The 18362-nt window shown below is 45.3% G+C and overlaps 1 protein-coding gene across 3 annotated transcripts in view; it reads right to left on the bottom strand.

Moving 5' to 3' along the window:
• Nucleotides 1–296: 296 nt before the first annotated feature.
• SLC4A5 (solute carrier family 4 member 5) overlaps nt 297–18362 on the bottom strand; it is a 129513-nt gene continuing 111447 nt past the window's right edge. For all 3 annotated transcript variants that reach the window (XM_049696138.1, XM_033400540.2, XM_049696139.1), the window contains 6 exons: nt 17458–17530; nt 8830–8898; nt 8176–8349; nt 5747–5896; nt 2826–2893; nt 297–884 (listed from right to left, as the gene is read on the bottom strand). In XM_049696138.1, the coding sequence (XP_049552095.1) occupies nt 719–884; nt 2826–2893; nt 5747–5896; nt 8176–8349; nt 8830–8898; nt 17458–17530 (700 nt within the window). In that variant the 3' untranslated portion in view covers nt 297–718. The remainder of the gene's footprint in view (nt 885–2825; nt 2894–5746; nt 5897–8175; nt 8350–8829; nt 8899–17457; nt 17531–18362) is intronic.

Raw genomic sequence — 18362 nt, 5'->3', positions numbered from 1 at the left:
GGATCATTTTGTTGATTTGCCATGTGATTTGAGGTTTCATTTTAACAGGAACTATTTTGTTTTTAAAATATCCACTCAAACATGTTGGTTCTTTCATTACCAGACTTTTAGAAATAGCTTTCAATCTGGAAAAGCCCCAGTCACACTTCTGTGCTGGAACAAGACTCATAATGCAGATAGTTCAAACTTGTCATATGACCCTTAGAAAACTGAATTGGATGGAGAGATAAGAGGTCCTTTTTAGCATTTCTTAATATGCAAAATTGCAAAACAAATTTTCCAACCTTGGTCTATTAAAGTATGAGTATTTTAAGTTGTTTTAAGACCATCTAGATCATTTAAAATCTCAGCTTTTAAAAACAAATCTTAACTGATATTTGTTTTAAATAAAAATTGAGTAGTGCCCCTTTATCTTAGCTACAGTTTTGAGAGAAAGCATTTTTTCATTTCAAAAGAAATGTTATAATTTCTATGCTGGACTGCATTTTAAAATAAGGTGTAACATTTAGCTTTAGTTATTTTCATAACTACAGAGGGAAGTAGAGGGCTTTGCATATAAGTAGTACTTTTCATCAGCAGCTCTCCAGTTTTCTATCAAGCAGAATGACTCCCTCTGTTTGGTAAATAAGGAAACAGGTTTGGAAAAGTGAAGGGTTTTGGCCCAGACCCTCACAGTGAAGACTAAACGAGGCCCTCACTCTGTGCCCCGTCCGTCCTCCTAGAGGGTGGTCTCGCTGTCAGCTTCTCTTCCATATCTTTCCATGTCTGTGAAGTCACAGTCTGGCTCCATCTCTATCTTCACCTGTGGCACCATGAAGACTGGGCTCTGTGAGTAGCTGAAGGCAGGTGAAGCTGGACAGGAGATTTTGAAGTGCAGGGTGATGCTGAATGAGAAAAAGAAGAGGGAAGAATGATTTATCTAGGATTTGGTATTTTTTAATGCTATCCCCCAGAACAGGGTTCTAGTGCAAATAGTTCTGTCTTTGCTTTTGAACTCTTAACACATCACAGGAACTAGCAGTATCCTATCTGCTTGGCCTTCAGCTGTCACAATGACTGGTCTCACTCTTTTTCGACCTATTTATCACATTGCTGCCAAAGTGAACTTTTTGGATCATGAACCTGACTGTGGTTCCCCACTGTTCAAAGGACAGAATTCAAGCTCCTTAGCCTGGTGAGACAAGAGCCTTCTTTGCTCAAACTTCTGCCTGCTTGCTGTTTGCCCCATCCATCCTGGGTTCTTTGCCCTGTGTGATATTTCAGGCCTTTTCTCCATACCTGCAGCGCCTTCTTTTCTCTCTTTTTTCTTTGACTCTGCACATCTGGAAGACTCCTATTTATTGTTCCCAGATTCTCTGGGTAAGGCAGATTCCTCCTGTAGATGCCTGTCCTTTCCCTTATGTGTGCTCCGTTCTTGGCATGTGGTACACATGCCTGTCTTTCTATATTCCCAGAGGTTAAGCATCGTGCCTGGTAGACCATGGATGCTTAATCTTTGTTAAACCAGCTCATGTTGCTGAGTTTTTTCCTCACTGAAATGGAATCCTGCTATTTAGTTGTCTTTACTTCTAGGTACTCTCACAGATTCAGTAAAACACCAGCATAGTTGGGAGGTGCCGTCACTAGTCACGAAATTGTCTGCATTTCTGGCCTTGTCCCCTGCTTTGTGTACTTTAACAGGTTTTTGGAAGTGCCCTATCCTGGACCAAATTCTCTCTCCATTAACTGAAATTAGAGCATTAAGAGGTTTCATTTTGTGTAGGCTACCTTAAAATGAAAGTAAGATAGACAGTGCTTTTCTCTTAACACATGTATTTATAAAGATCTGTGGCATTAAGGGCATAGGAGCCCTGACTGGGGAGGGGGGATGAGAAGGCAGGCAGAGATGTCATTTGGACATGCGACACAGTAGTGCTGCTTAGGGAGGCTTATTACCCTGGTGATAAATCTCTTCTCATCCTGGCAATGTGATAACAGCTTTGACATATAACTCAGAAGATTCTGTGCATGTTTCCTAAAATCTCTCAGGTGAGTCCCATCTCCGTCTGCAGCCAGCTACCTCTAGTCCTGGGATAGCCCGTGCTTTCACTGTCAGATGTAGCACAGTGATTCTTGTCCAGCTTAGGGCACACTGTAGGAGTGGGACTGCCCCCACCATCTTCCCTAGTAATGACTGAGGCAGACTTTCTTGCCTCTGAATTCCTCTTTTCTATTTTTGATCCCCCCTTGTTTTCAGTCATCAAGTAGCCCCACCTTTTTTGAGGGTGGCTTCTCATTAAGGACAGCAAGGAATCACATGGCTGGCATCAGAGTTCCTGGAACCTGGGCCTTGAATCCTTTCTTGACTGTTTTTTATCTCCACTTGATCATTGATATCTAGTTAGCTTTCCTTGACACCCTTTCTGACCTTTGCATAGTAACCATGCTGCTGTTTTACTCCACAGAGTGAGTATTAGAGTGCTTGGTGTTTTGATCTTTAGAGTTCATTTCATCCTGGCTTTTAATAATAAATACTTAAATCACGTCTAGTTTCTGTTTTCCTTTTTCAATATTTACTTTCAGTTTTCATTCTGCTTAATATTTTGTAATAATTTCCTTTTCTAAAGTTCAGTACCTTTGTGTGGTGTAATCATATTATGTCAATAAGAGGACAGATTTGTTACTTGACACCCAATAATCAGCTCTGTACCTTTGTGTCCTGTGGTAGACCAGCAAAGGCCTTTTACTGAGACACTGGTTAGCCCGGGAAATCCTAGTCCCTCCGCTTTCAAAGCCATTGCTTAGGCTCTTATCTAACACTCAGAGTCTTATCTCATGGCTGTTACCTTCGGTCGAGTTCTGAATCACTGAAGGAGGAATCAGAGTGAGTAACTCCAACTGGAAGATCTTTGTCCTGGCAGGAAAATCAAAGCGTCAGACGTGGAACAGCTTTGTGAACTATTCTGGAGAATATACCCTCCTTCTACAGTGCTCCCCTCACCCATTTCTTCTCCTTTCTATTCTCTAACCCCGTGGCCAGTACCACACGAGAGGAATACAGGGGCCTCACAGAGATGGGTGGCTTCTGGTTCAATTATTCCTTCACCCAGAGGTGGGTGAGAGGCACGGTGAGGGCCAGGGAAGAATGAAGAAAGGTGATGGAGGTATACAAATGAGAAGGGGGAAGGGCATGAGAAATTCAAAAGGAGGACGTACTTCTGGAGGAGAATGTAATGGGAAGCCCTTCCTTGAAGGGCCCTTGTGGGGGCTGGCAGGGTCCCCAGTATGGGCCTTTGGGGAAAGCGGCAAGCCCTTAGGAGCGCCAGGGTCAGGACCCATGTTGGCATCTTTCAGACTACTCCCAGGATAGACTGTGTTGTCTTGATGACAAGACTGTCCACCAATAGGAAGCTGAGGCTGGAAGCGGGTAAAGGCAGCAATAAAATCCCCCAAGATCTTCATAAGCCACATCTGATCCTTCCCAGGCAGGTTCCCTTTCAACATGTGGAAGGTGCTTGTGAATCAAGCACATACAGAATCACAGCCCAACCACTAGGACCTTGACTAATTTATAATCCCAGTGTGATGCTACTTGTTTTCCTAAAGGGGACAACTCAGCTTGGCTTTGAGTTCTCAATCATTTCAGTAACCACTGGCAAACATGAGAGGCTCAGCAGGTCATGCAAGAGGGGGTGAGGTGGTACCACAGGCACCTGAGGGCACTAGGGGTAAGGAGGGAAAGAGGGGGTTTGCCTAAACTAATGAAGATTGATCACTGAAGTCTACATGGTTTGATTTGGGGCTTCCATATGGTTGGAGTTCCAGTTCCTGTAGCCCAGTTCTTTTTGAACTCTGCCTAGCACAGGAGTCCTTTAGTATCTAAGACCAATAGACCTGAGTTAGAGATGAAAGTTCCTTGAGGAAGAGGTGGAGGATTAGTAGTAAGTAGGAAGGGAGAGACACCGTGTGTTTTACTTACTGGCAACGCAGTGGATACCGTTTTTGGGATCTGATTGGACACTTTCCATGGGAATCTTTATAACTGAGGGAGGAAGGAACTGGGGCTGGAGAGAAACAGTGGGAAAAGCTGATAAATACCACCAATACAACAGTGTTGGCTTTCTTGCCCAGATGGAAAATACATGCGTCCACAGTGTGCAAACCACCATCCTCTTCATATCCAGACTAGACAGGGGGTGCTGCAGTTACCCTGGGGCCCACTGAGGACACTAGAAAGGACAGAACTCTTGCAGGAACGTTACTCATCAGAACAGTTTCAACTGCCGTGGTAACCAGTCACTTGGGAGTGAACCTCACACAGTAGCTGAAGACGTGTATAAAATGAATTTATGTAAATTGAATCCCGTTTTTCCATCGAAAATATCATATAAACCAGAGATGCTTTTTCCCACCCCTGAAATAGTTCCTGGCCTGTGGTAGCCACTGAAATATTTATTGAGTGAATCAGTGAAAGAATAATACTTGTCTTTCAAAGGCACTTAGACTCTCAGTTTCTTTGTTCTCAGAACCTAACTTTGCAAATCATCTAAGTCATCAACAAGGGGGGAGTTCCCTGGTGGCCTTGCGGTTAGGATTCTGGGCTTTCACTGCTGTGGCCCGGGTTCAATTCCCTGGTCAGGGAACTGAGATCCTGCAAGCTGTGCGGCACGGCCAAAAAAAATCATCAATGAAAAACATGTGAATGGGGATTATGGGCCTCTTATGTTCTGGGAAGAGGACAGTAATTGAGGGCCAGGGGAATTTTGGCCTATCACTACCATCAGAAGATGGTTTAATCGTCACCAATCAGTCAGCAAGGGCTTGCATCTATGGGCAGCTTTGATCTGCAAAAGGCAAGATTGCTAGGAGAACAGTTCACGGTGGAGGCAGGGATGTGGGTTTGGGTCAAACTGGGAGAATGGGAGCCAGGCATGGTGTTAGGAAGGACATGGGCAGCTTAGTATGTTGGAAATGATCAGATTCAAAGTCAGAATGGTTTTCTTAGTTCCCTCCTAGACATTTAGCCTATACGTCCATCTTGGGTGAGTCACTTCCCTTCTGGGGGACAGTTTCATCATCTGTAATGAACACTTGAACTAGACAGTCTTCTTCACTAACATTTTGTGATTTACTATAAGTTCTGGACTGGCTTCTTGTCTGTTGACTCCCTGAGTGTTTTGGGGTGAGATGGGGAGGAAGCATGGGAGAAGAGAGGGGCAGATGGGACAACTGAGACTGAGTGGTCCCAGGCATCTGGGGAATGTAGTCACCCTCCTTTCAGGAGGCCACGTGCGTCTTCCCCCACCTCTCTGCCCAGGACCCTATGGACAGGCCCAAGCAAGGCTTGTCCCCCGTCCTCCCACTTGCCCAGGAGTCCAGTCTACTAATGAGTCCCTATCAGACCCCTCCCCCTGGGCCTGCTCTGTTCTTTGGAGGTCAGTCCTCATAACCTCCTCCATGATGGAGCCAAGTCTTCTGCCCTGTCCCCTCAGGGACCTACAGTGCTGTTGTAATGGCCCCAAGAGCCCACAGGAATGGGGGAAAATAGGCATGGCCAACTGACTTTTTCCTGGGTGAGAGGGCTCTTCACTCTGGCCTACGCTCAGGGTATTCACATGAATAGACGCGATCTCAGCACACCAGACTGACGCGGGGCCCAGGCAGTCGCTCCCGGCTACCTGAGAAGCCTCCCCACCCTGGCCATGGCAGAGGTGGAGGGAGGGTCTCTTGATCCCTCCCATCAGCCCAGGCCTCACATCCTCCCCACCTCCTCTTCACTGTGCTCATGGGCCCCTTTCCTTTTCTTCTTATCTGCCTCCTTTTTCTCCTTCTCTGGAAGGATGTTGTCAATCCAGGCCAGATCATGCTGGGAGAAGATGAGGTCCAGAAGCCTTCGAACGATGATGAGGCCCAGGATCTGTGGTGAGAGTTCAGAGAAAACCATGGGCTCAAGACCCCGAACTTGGGCACAATTCATTTTCTCCCTCAGTCAGCTATGTTCAGGGACTTTTTCTGGTATCTTTGGAACATTCTCAAAGCTCCCCCAAACCATTGTTCACCTCCCACCCATCTTGGTTCCTCTCATCCAGCCTCTCCTCAGTTGAGTGGCGATGCCTACCAGTGACCCAGATGCACAGAGCCTGTGACAGCTGTGGGGGGGGAGCCAGATGGGGACCGTGGGTGGAGAACTACAGTTATTCTTTAAATTAGTGGTTCTCAGACTTGAGCTTAGATCAAATCACCTGGCAGGCTGTTAATACCCATACTGCTAGGTGCTGGGTGAGTTTCTGACTCAGAAAGTCTGGGGTGGGGCCTGAGATTTGCATCTCTAACAAGATTGCCCGGAGATGTTGATGCCGCTGATTCAGGGATTACACTTTGAGACCAACTGTCCCTGTGCCCCCATTTCTGAGAGCTGCCAATCTCTCTGCTAACAAACTGAATAAAGTATACTGGCATATCTAGAATTTTTAAAGGAAAGTCTAGAAAGTTTGGTTCTGTTCAGGATAAACAAAGGCAAAACACGTGCTCTTTGGAGAAGATTAAACACTGACTTTTAATAGATGCAATGGGTCCAAGTAGCTAGTTATGAATATTGTCCTTTCACCACCAAGAACTAGCCATTAGATGAGGTCAGGGAGAAAAACATCCAGCGGGATTTAACACTGGGTCCTCACTGACCCTGTGTCTTGGAAGCAAGCAGAGCTCGGGAGTTGGTCAGACCTGGTTTTTAAAATTCCTGGCTCTGAAAACAGAGCATGGTTGCTAGGGGCAGAGGTAGGAAGAAGGGCTGTCTACATAGGGACAACACAGAATTTTAGAGGTGATGGAACTGTTCTGTATCATGACTGTGGTGGCGGAATCGCTACTCTGTGTTTTTTCAGAACTCATAGAACAGCAGAGTCCATTTTACTGCATGTAAATTAAAAAATATCAATATGGGGGAAGGTGTGAATCTTGGCTCTGCTCCTTCCTGGTTGTGTGGCTTGAGTCACTCACACATGCTCTCTGAGCCTCAGTTTTCCAGTCTGTAAAATGGTAGTTCTTTAGGGAAGGTGTGGACTAAATGAAATAGCACTCAGTCCATGCCAATTGTGACGATCCTTTCCCCTCCTCACCTCTGAAACCCATGAGGGCCCTGTTGGGGAGGATCCATTTCACTTTCCCTGGAGTGGTGGTTTTCAACCTTGGCTGGACATTTATGCTTACCTGTAGACTTACTATAAATACCAATGCCTGGGTTTCTCTAAGAGATTCTGAGTTCATTGATTTGCGCTGAGGCCTGGGTGCATGTGCTTTTAAAAAGCTCCCAAGTGACTCTTATGAGCGCAGGGTCAAGAATCACTGACTCAGAATCCTGCCAGGATATTTCAGATCCTACTTTGTGTCCTCACTTTGGTCCCGAATCCAGCCCTGCAGGCTTTAGGGCCCACCTAGGGCTTCCCCCCAAGCATTAGCCCACAGTCCCCCCTCCCATTCCCCATGCCCCAGCAGGGGCAGAGGCCACTGCCCTCCATGGGCGATCTAGATGCCAGATGCAACATGTTGTTGGCTTTTCTTCTTTTCACTTTTAATTTTGGAATAATTTCAAACTTACACACAATTTCAAGAATAGTCAAAGAATGCTCACATACTTGCCCCAGCTTCTCCAAACAATGACATGTTAATGACGTTGGACTCTGAAGTTCTAAATCTCTATTTCTAGCTCTCCCCATCCCATCCCCCCATTTATCTTTTCAAATTCAGTTATATTGAAGGGTGAAGAATTATATTTAGTGTAGATCTACTTCCGCACTTGGTTTGAATTTTGGCAGTGGGGAACTCAGTCTCCTTGTTGAATTTGCCCAGCTTCTCCATCGCACTCCAGAGTTGGGAAAGTTGGTTGGCTTTTGCATTCTCACTGAGCCGCCCTGACCTGAGCTGGGTGGAGGCGGGCGTGTGGGCTGTCACTACAGCATCCACCTACCACATACAACTTCCCTCCCCGTCTCTCCTCTGCATTCCACCACACCCCCGCCCCCCAGCTCTACTTGGCCTGGAGTCACAACCCGAATCTCGAATCTCGATCTGTGCCTGCCTTTGTGACCCTGAGAGAATCAGGCCACTGTGGAGGAGAAGGCTAGGGTGGGTCTCCCCCTGGACACCTTCCCCATCTGAACCTGCTGAACACGAGGGGGAAGACTGCGCTCATCTTACCATGACTGGGAAGATGATGGCGGCCACCGTAGACTTGAGGATCCAGAGCACAGCCAAGCACAGTATCTGCACCAGGGTGAAGAGGTGGATCCGGCGCAGGGGCACGTGCCGCAGGAAGGCATGGTCCGGCTGGTGCTTGGCCGGCATCAGGAAGAGTTTGCAGCGATCCCAGAACTGGTGAGGATAGGGGAAGACTCAGCCAGGCCGTGGGGACCCTGGTGGCCCCTCTGGGGGCTTGGGTCTGGTGAAATGGGTGCTGCAGTGGGGTCCCATAGAGGGGAGCCCCTGGTCAGGCCTTAAGGATGCAAAAGAAGGGGCCTGGAGGTCTCGGAGGATGTATAATGAGATCTTATGGTGGGGGAGAGCTGAGCCCTTGGTGAGGGCTACAGCCCTGGCGCTGGCCCCAGTAAACATTGCCCACATTCAAGGAAAATGCAACTTAACAGCAACACAAGCTATCCAAGACATCTGGTGTATCGTGGTAAATAAAGAACAAAACAAAACAAAATGTTCTCTTCTGTGCAAATTGCCTTAGAGAAGAGAGAGGTGTAGTGAAATCCTCGTAGGAGTCAGCTCGATCTGGGTTTTGAATTCTGAGCCTCAGTTTCCTCATCTGTAAAATGAGGCTTAGAGGACCTAAGGGGAGAGCCTTACCTGGATGCCATTCAGGGAGGCCACACCCATGTAGAGGAAGACTCCATACAGCACTGGCAAAGGGATGTACTGAAATGAGAGAGGGAAGCAGAGCTCTGGACTGGGCCTCTGCCCAAGGCAGGCTATTGGCCACCCTGTTCAGGGTGACTGTCTGTGAGCCACAGAAGCAGCCTGGTCAGCCTCGTCTTTCTCCAAGGGGCGAAAGAGCTTGGATGTTTGGAGGAATGAAGTGTCTGCTAGCAGATCTGGAGCCAGAGTGTCACTGGGGAAGGAGATGGTCTCCGAGGCACTCCTGCCCTCTTCTCTAGCCCAGTGGACAGTTGCTCTCCCAGCCTGGTCCCCCCTGCCCCCCTTTAGGCCTTGCAGAAGCCACGTGGTCTGGCTGAAGATAGACCTTCTGGAACATGGCAATTCTCCACAGACTGCTCATTCCTGCCAGCCCCTTCCCACCTCCAGTGCCAGCTAAGGGCCCCCCCGCCAAACTGCATTGCTCAGCTTGCAGGGGCCTGGGGACCTTTGATGAGCTGACCTACTAATGAGTGGGGAGCACCTGCTGATGAACAAAGCTCGCGCATCATATACGATCAGGTAAAAAAGAATCAACAGAAGTGTATGAAGTAACCCCTACTGGCTGACAACCAACTGCTGATGGGTTGGTGGGTATCTCTCCTTCCCATCATGCTCACAGGTAGTTTGCTGGCTTTTTCACAAGTGGATCATGTCACCCATACTGTTCTACAATCATCACTGGGACTCTTTAGAAGACTTCTGAGGGATGTCTCTCCAAGCTGAGTCTTTGCTTCTTTCATCCTTCCCTTTAGCTGCACCCGTGGCTCACCGCTGCGAGCAAGGTACTCTGCTCGCTCCCAGGGCAGCTGTGCTGAACACTTGTGAGAACACAAAGTACTGTGTCCAACTTTTAGAAGCCATTTAAGAATGTTGGCAAATCCAAACAAATCAATAACCTCTCGTTTAAAATTAGGCTGTGTTCATTTTTTAAACACAAAGCATGATTTGGACCCATATGCTATAAACCTTAAACTACAACACTTGAATTTAAAGAAAGGAAATCTGGGCCCATTGCATCACTCCATTTGTACATGGCTTATGAAGTTTTTGCCTAATTATGAAATAAGGTAAAAATTTCAACCCATCAACAGACTATTGTTTTAATAAGATATATATGTGTATACAAAATGGAATATTATTCTATTACACAGCCATAAAAAATGAAATATTGCCATTTGCAGCAACATGGATGGACCTAGAGAATATCATACTAAGTCAGACAGAGAAAGACAAATATTTTATGATATCACATATGTGGAATCTAAAAAATCATACAAATGAACCTTTATACAAAATAGAAACAGGGACTTCCCTGGTGGTACAGTGGTTAAGACTCCACGCTCCCAATGCAGGGGGCCCGGGTTTGATCCCTGGTCAGGGAACTAGATCCCACATGCATGCTGCAACTAAGAGTTCACAAGCCACAACTAAGGAGCTGGCGAGCCGCAACTAAGGAGCCTGTGAGCCACAACTAAAGAGCACACCTGGGACTTCCCTGGTGGCGTAGTGGTTAAGAATCCGCCTGTCAATACAGGAGACATGTTTGAGCCCTGGGCCTGGAAGATCCCACATGCCACGGAGCAACTAAGCCCATATGCCACAACTACTGAGCCTGTGCTCTAGAGCTCGCGAGCCACAACTACTGAAGCCCACAAGCTTAGAGCCCAGGCTCCGCAACAAGAGAAGCCACCACAATGGGAAGCCCATGCACTGCAACAAAGAGTAGCCCTCGCTCGCCACAACAACTAGAGAAAGCCCACGCACAGCAATGAAGAGCCAACGCAACCATAAATAAATAAATAAATTTATTTTTTAAAATTCATATTATAAAAATAAAGAGCATGCCTGCTGCGACTAAGACCAGGTGCAACCAAATAAATAAGTAAATAAATAAATCTACTTCTAAAAAAGCAAAACAAAACAGAAACAGACTCACAAAGAAAAGAAACTTATGGTTACCAAAGGAGAGGGAGGGGGAGGAATAAGTTAGGAATATGGGATTAACAGATACACACTATTATATATACAATAAACAACAAGGATTTACAGTATAACACAGGAACAATATTCGATATCTTGTAATAACCTATAATGGGAAAATAATCTGAAAAAAATATCTGTACTAATCAGCCTCAAAGGGTGGGAGCAATTAACAGAGAAATAAAATCTTAAAAGACTAAGCTATAGGGGCTTCCCTGGTGGCGCAGTGGTTAAGAATCCGCCTGCCAATGCAAGGGACACGGGTTTGAGCCCTGGTCCGGGAAGATCCCACATGCTGCAGAGCAGCTGAGCCCCTGCACCACAACAACTGAGCCTGCGCTCTAGAGCCCACGAGCCACAACTACTGAAGCCTGCTCACTGCAACAGAGTAGCCCCTGCTTGCCACAACTAGAGAAATCCCACACTCAGCAACAAAGACCTGACGCAGCCAAAAATAAATAAATTAATTAATTAATTTTAAAAAAAGACCAAGCTATAATCTGTAACAACACAAATTTAAGATGGCTTAAAACTTCCCTTTCACCCTAATGAGTGTGAAAACCACATCAAACTGAGTTGTTTTAGTTTATAGTTACCAGTGACTGATTATCAAGTCACCTCATTATCAAGACTAGGAAATTGTCTCCAGTCTTGTCATTTGCAGGCTGAAGCAGCTTTCTCAGAAAATCCCAATGGCCCATGACATCACAAGTGATAGTGCTGTGATCTAGAATTCTAGATTAATCGGTGCAAATCTTTCTTGGATCTCCAGGGAAAGGCCCTTTTCAAATATTAGTGACACAGTCAAGTGGCAAAAAGATGCCTCTGGTGTCAGCTTTATACCACCTGCTAAAGGAATGAACAAGGATCACAGCCCTACAAACATAAGGACATCACAGCCTTCCCATATAATTTGAGGCTGAGATCATGAGAACAACATGGGGACCAGAGGGGGCACTTCCACATGGTCAGGAGTTCCTCTGAGGCAGAATACAGTAATCCACAGTCTTAATGAGCTGTGGTGAGTTGCAGGCAAAGAAGGAAACAAAACAAACAAAAAACCTTTGGGGCTTGGGATGAACTGAGAATCTGCAGAACTGAGTGTGTAAGCCATTTATGCTGCCCATCAGATACATGGTCACTTCATCCCTCAGTGCCCTCGTTTGACAAGATAACCAAATATTTGCAAATTGGTGCTGGAAGGACGGAAGATTATTGTTAGGGGAAACACTGACCGAAGCCGCCCGCCCTGGCCAGGCAAGATAGTAGCCACTCGCATGAGTCATCTTACAACAGGAGGTCCTGGTAAGGAACGAGGAACTAATAAGCTACCACCAACGGGAAGAATTCGGGAAAGTTCAAAGAAGAGAGGAGACACCAATCCATATGTCCTACCAACCTCCCAGAATCCTCGCTGGAATCATCTTGGCTGAGCGATGCGCACGCCACCAAGAAGTTTCCTGAGTCAGAATGATTGGCCAGAGACAACCCGGAAACTAACCCAATCACCATAAAACCTGAGACTTTGTGTGGCAGAGCAGTTCTCCTGGGTACCCTTACCCTGCTGCTCTCTGCCCGGGCGCCCCTTCGCCATAAAGTCTCTTGTTTTGTCAGCATGTGTATCTCCTCAGACAATTCATTTCTGCGTGTTAGACAAGAGCCCACTCTTGGGCCCTGGAAGGGGTCCCCCTTCCTGCAACGTTATCACTGATCCTCTAATAAACATCACCGTATCTAATATCAGTCTAACCATCCATTGATACGGAGAGAGGGGTGGGGGTGATTTTGTTCCTTGCTGCTCAAAGTGTGATCTTTGGACCAGCATAATTTGGTACCATTGGAGAATTTGTTAAAAATGTAGAATTTGGGGGACTTCCCTGGTGGTCCAATGGTTAAGACTCCATGCTCCCAATACAGAGGGCCCAGGTTTGATCCCTGGTCAAGGAACTAGATCCTGCGTGCTTCAACTAAAGATCCCGAGTGCCGCAACTAAGACCTGGCACAGCCAAATAAATAAATTAATTTTTTTTTAAATGCAGAATTTGGCACACCCCCCAAGACCTACTGAGTCAGTATCTTCATTTAACAAGATTCCCAGGTGATTTTTAATACACATTAAAATTTTTTTAAACATTTTTTTTGGAGTATAATTGCTTTACAATGGTGTGTTAGTTTCTGCTTTATAACAAACTGAATCAGTTATACATATACATATATCCCCATATCTCCTCCCTCTTTTGTCTCCCTCCCACCCTCCCTATCCCACCCTTCTAGCTGGTCACAAAGCACCTAGCTGATCTCCTAGTGCTATGCAACTGCTTCCCACTAGCTATCTATTTTACGCTCTCTCACTGTGTCCCAGCTTACCCTTCCCCCTCCCCGTGTCCTCAGGTCCATTCTCTAGTAGGTCTGCGTCCTTATTCCCGTATTGCCTCTGGGTTCTTCATGACCATTTTTTTTTCGAAGAGTCCATATATATGTGTTAGCATACAGTATTTGTTTTTCTCTTTCTGACTTACTTCACTGTGTATGACAGACTCTAGGTCCATCCACCTCACTACAAATAATTCAATTTCGTTTCTTTTTATGGCTGAGTAATATTCCATTGTATATATGTGCCACATCTTCTCTATCAATTCATCTGTTGATGGACACTTAGGTTGCTTCCATGTCCTGGCTATTGTAAATAGAGCTGCAATGAACATGTGGTACATGACTCTTTTTGAATTATGGTTTTCTCAGGGTATATGCCCAGTAGTGGGATTGCTGGGTCGTATGGTAGTGCTATTTGTAGTTTCTAAGGAAACTCCATACTGTTCTCCATAGTGGCTGTATCAATTTACATTCCCACCAACAGTGCAAGAGGGTTCCCTTTTCTCCACACCCTCTCCAGCATTTATTGTTTCTAGATTTTTTGATGATGGCCATTCTGACTGGTGTGAGGCGATACCTCATTGTAGTTTTGATTTGCATTTCTCTAATGATTAATTATATTGAGCATTCTTTCATGAGTTTGTTGGCAATCTGTGTATCTTCTTTGGAGAAATGTCTATTTAGGTCTTCTGCCCATTTTTGGATTGGGTTGTTTGTTTCTTTGATATTGAGCTGCATGAGCTGCTTGTAAATTTTGGAGATTAATTCTTTGTCAGTTGCTTCATTTGCAAATATTTTCTCCCATTCTGAGGGTTGTCTTTTTGTCTTTATGTCTTTTATCTTGTTCCTTTGCTGTGCAAAAGCTTTGAAGTTTCATTAGGTCCCATTTGTTTATTTTTGTTTTTATTTCCATTTCTTTAGGAGGTGGGTCAAAAAGGATCTTGCTGTGATTTATGTCATAGAGTATTCTGCCTATGTTTTCCTCTAAGAGTTCTATAGTGTCTGGCCTTACATTTAGGTCTTTAAGCCACTTTGAGTTTATCTTTGTGAATGGTGTTAGGGAGTGTTCTAATTTCATTCTTTTACATGTAGCTATCCAGTTTTCCCAGCACTACTTATTGAAGAGGCTGTCTTTTCTCCATTGTATATTCTTGCCTTCTTTATCAAAAATAAGGTGACCATATGTGCATGGATTTTTCTCTGGGCTTTCTCTCCTCTTCCATTGATCTATATTTCTGTTTTTGTGCTGGTACCATACTGTCTTGATTACTGTAGCTTTGTAGTAGAGTCTGAAGTCAGGGAGCCTGATTCCTCCAGCTCTGTTTTTCTTTCTCAAGATTGCTTTGGCTATTTGGCGTCTTTTGTGTTTCCATACAAATTGTGAAATTTTTTGTTCTAGTTCTGAATACATATTAAAATTTGAGAAGCCCTGGAACAGAACTCGACTGGAGGAACTGGTACAAAAATAGGTGAGGTTAATAAGTGATATAGAAAATTTAATAAAATAAAAATTAATAATTAATTAATAAAAATTAATAAAATAAGTGATATAGAAAAATTAATTAAAATTAAAAATTAATAAAATAAAATTAATTTAAAAATTAATTAAAATAAAAATAAAAATTAATAAAAATATTAAAAATAAAAGTTGGATCCTAGTAACTAGGATCCAACTTGCACCCCCTAAATTTGTAGCATCAGAGGGACCTCTCTTCTGTTGGCTACATAAATAAGAATGAAAAATTTCAACTAAAGTATGGTCTTGGGTAGACAGCTCTCTAATGTAAGTTCTCTATGTGTCTAGTACTTGGCTATGCCTAATTTGACAGAACGAGGCAAACTTACAGTTGCAAAAAGTTAAACAAGTTTTATGGAAAATTTTCTTGATTGGTAATAAATTCTGGGATTAAATCTAAGAATACAGATCTGGATTAAGTTGTATTTTTCTTTAACTGGCTATACCAAACATCTCTCCTTTACCTAAAATCAATCTAATATTTAGTACTGGTGTCAGCTAGTGATAATGCTTTAATCACCTAACAATTTTGAAAGCCTTGATATACACCTTGATACAATCTAATCAGAAATCTTAAATCTTATATTCAATAAAAATCTAGATGTCTTCCATGCTATAAAACTTATCAAATAGATTAATGGTTAAATAAAATGATTATATATATTTTTCCTCTCACTGTAAAAGAACATGAGCAGGCAAATTTTTCATATCCTTTTGTGAATGCGAAGACAATATCAGAGCATTTGGAGCTATAATAAACCCCATAAAAACTTTTTCATTACAGCCAAAGCAATACTGAATATTTCCCCATATCTGGCATCTTATCCTAGTTATAGAGCCCATTTAGGGTTTTTTTGGCTGTGCTGGGAGACTTACAGGATCTTAGTTCCCTGACCAGGGATCGAACCCGGGCCACTGCAGTGAAAGTGCCAAGTCCTAACTAACCACTGGACTGCCAGGGAATTCCCCCATTTAAAAAATAATTTTATTTATTTATTTTTGGCTGCTTTGGGTCTTCGTTGCTGCAGGCGGGCTTTCTCTAGTTGCGGTGAGTGGGGGCTACTCCTCATTACAGTGCTTGGGCTTCTCATTGGTGCGGCTTCTCTTGCTGTGGAGCACGGGCTCTAGGTGTGCGGGCTTCAGTAGTTGTGGCACACGGGCTTAGTTGCTCCGCGGCATGTGGGATCTTCCCAGACCAGGGCTCGAACCCGTGTCCCCTGCATTGGCAGGCGGATTCTTAACCACTGCACCACCAGGGAAGCCCCCGCCATTTGTTTTTATAAGATGCATAAATTAATACGGAAATACAGTCTACAGCTTGGAAGTTACAACATTTGTGCCGAAAACTGCAGCAGGGGACTTCCCTGGTGGCGCAGTGGTTAAGACTCCGCGTCATGATCTGTCAGTGGCCCTTTCCCTTAATGCCTTCAGAAGGCTTTCCTTTCTTGAATTAAGCTAAATTGTAGTCACCCAATCTTTTGCAGCTATTTTCCCCTTTGAATATCTTTTTACAAGCTCATTCGCGGTAAGTTTGTAAAACAATGAAGACTAAAGAACCATGATGTTAATTCATTTGTTTACAATGGAAAATATTTCTGGCTTGAGAACTGGTGCTGGGCACAACCAAACAGGTTTGAGGTTGGGTATTTTTTTAACGGATGTTTCCATTTGGCAGGAAACAGATTGCATACAGGGGGTGGGGGGCAGGCATTTTGTTTATTTAATAAGAGTATTTTAAATGGCCAGGGAATGTCTACTTTTGTGGAGAGGCTGCCAAAGAGCCATTGCGCCTTAACCGACCCCCACACCCCCCCCACCCCCCCCACCCCCGCCCAGGCAAATTCATATGTTAAAGTCTTAACCTCTAGTACCTCAGAATGTGATTGAATTTGGAGATAGGTCCTTTAAAGAGGTAATTAAGGTAAAATTAAGTCACATGGATGAAGCCTAATTCAATACAACTGGTCCTTATAAGAAGAGACACAGGACACATTACATAGGACACAGACGTGCACACATGAGGAAAGACCATGATCTACTTCTAGAACATAAATGTCTAGTTTAAGCCACCCAGTTTGTGGCCTTTTGTTGTGGCACCCAGAGCAGACTAATACAACAGGTGAAAGGCTGGAATGGAAAGCCTTTCTGGGGGACCCATGCTCCAAATGCACACCCCATTGCTATCATCTCTTCCAGCTGACCTGGAAGGACATGAGCAAGAGGGGCTTCGAACAGTGTGGGAAAAAGTCACCTATGCGCCCAAGACATGCAACAGAGGAGCAGAAAACAGGCCCCAAGAACAAGGACAGAAGCCTCCCTCTCCCCTGCAAGTTTTAAACTTCAGAAACTAGGTGAGCAAGGAGGCCATAAACCACAACGTGGAAACACAACCAGCTTGAGAAGCTACTGATTTAAGCAAGGATGGAAACTGGCAGAAATGTCTGTGGGAAGTGTCCTTCAGAAAGGTGAGGGTGGACCCTGGGAGGGGTGGGAAAGAGCAGTGAGGATGGCCTGCTGCTGATAATAAAGGATGCAACATTACAGAAAACAGTAATAATGATGAAACATGTCTGGCCTAATAGAATCCTGCCTTTTTAGGGGCCTTGTGGGGAGGCCGTTCCCCCCTCTGAGGCATCGGATCAGTGCCTTCTCGGGCGGACAGGGCCCTAGCAGAGGGTGCAGAGCCTCACCTGCAGGATGGGAGCCAGGAAGACAGAGATCCCTGTCAGGATGAAGACAATGGTGCCGGTCACTCTCTGTTCCCTGGCAGAAAAGAACACATAGTCAGGGTGGATTGGGAGATGCTCCATGACCATTCCAGCCCTCTGTGGGCACTTGAAGGTTGTGTCCAAGGCTCTGGCCTCTGCCTTGCTGCCCCATTCCAGAGAGTAAACCAGTGACGTGAGGACCAGCTGCCTGGCACATGGGAAGAGAGGGAATCCAACTGAGGTGAGGGCATTTGTAGGGGCGTTCAGGAGGTTATCCAGTGCAGTGGCTAACAGGGGGTGCTTGAGCCAGACCAGCTTGGGTTGAATCCTGGCTCTGCCACTTACTAGCTGTGTGGCATCAGGCAAGGCCCTAAATGTCTTCAGCATTAGTAGAACATGACTAATGGCATGCACTTCAGGGGTTGTTGTGAGGATGAAGTGGGATATGAAGTGCTCATTATCCCTGCCTTTTGATTATAATAAGATCCCACGCTTGTGAAGCACGACAGATGAGGATTTAAGGGAATGGGGCCTGGCTGCTGGCAGAGCAGGTATCAGGGGCTGGAGGGCAGGTATGTTTTCTGGAGTGCTCAGACCCAGGCACAAGTCCAGGGGAAGCTTGGGGCTCTGGGGCAGATTGCTCAGGCCCAGCCATCTGGGGCTCAGGGGTTGGGGAGGGGACCTTGCCCTGACCATAGGAACCTTGCTCAGGGCTGGCCGGGCAGCCCAGGAATTCCGAGGTAGTGAGGAGAAGCTCTTAGGACAGCCATGTATGAGAATGCCAGGGTCTGATGTGGGCTCACCCCAGAGGTCCGAAGGGGTGGAAGATGCGCTTCCCTGCCTGAAACATTCGCATGAGAGGAGGGGCGAGTGAAGGAACGGAAGTG

Source organism: Orcinus orca, chromosome 13 (assembly GCF_937001465.1).
Source record: "Orcinus orca chromosome 13, mOrcOrc1.1, whole genome shotgun sequence".
NCBI lineage: Eukaryota > Metazoa > Chordata > Mammalia > Artiodactyla > Delphinidae > Orcinus > Orcinus orca.
This window is presented reverse-complemented; position numbering and strand designations above follow the sequence as displayed.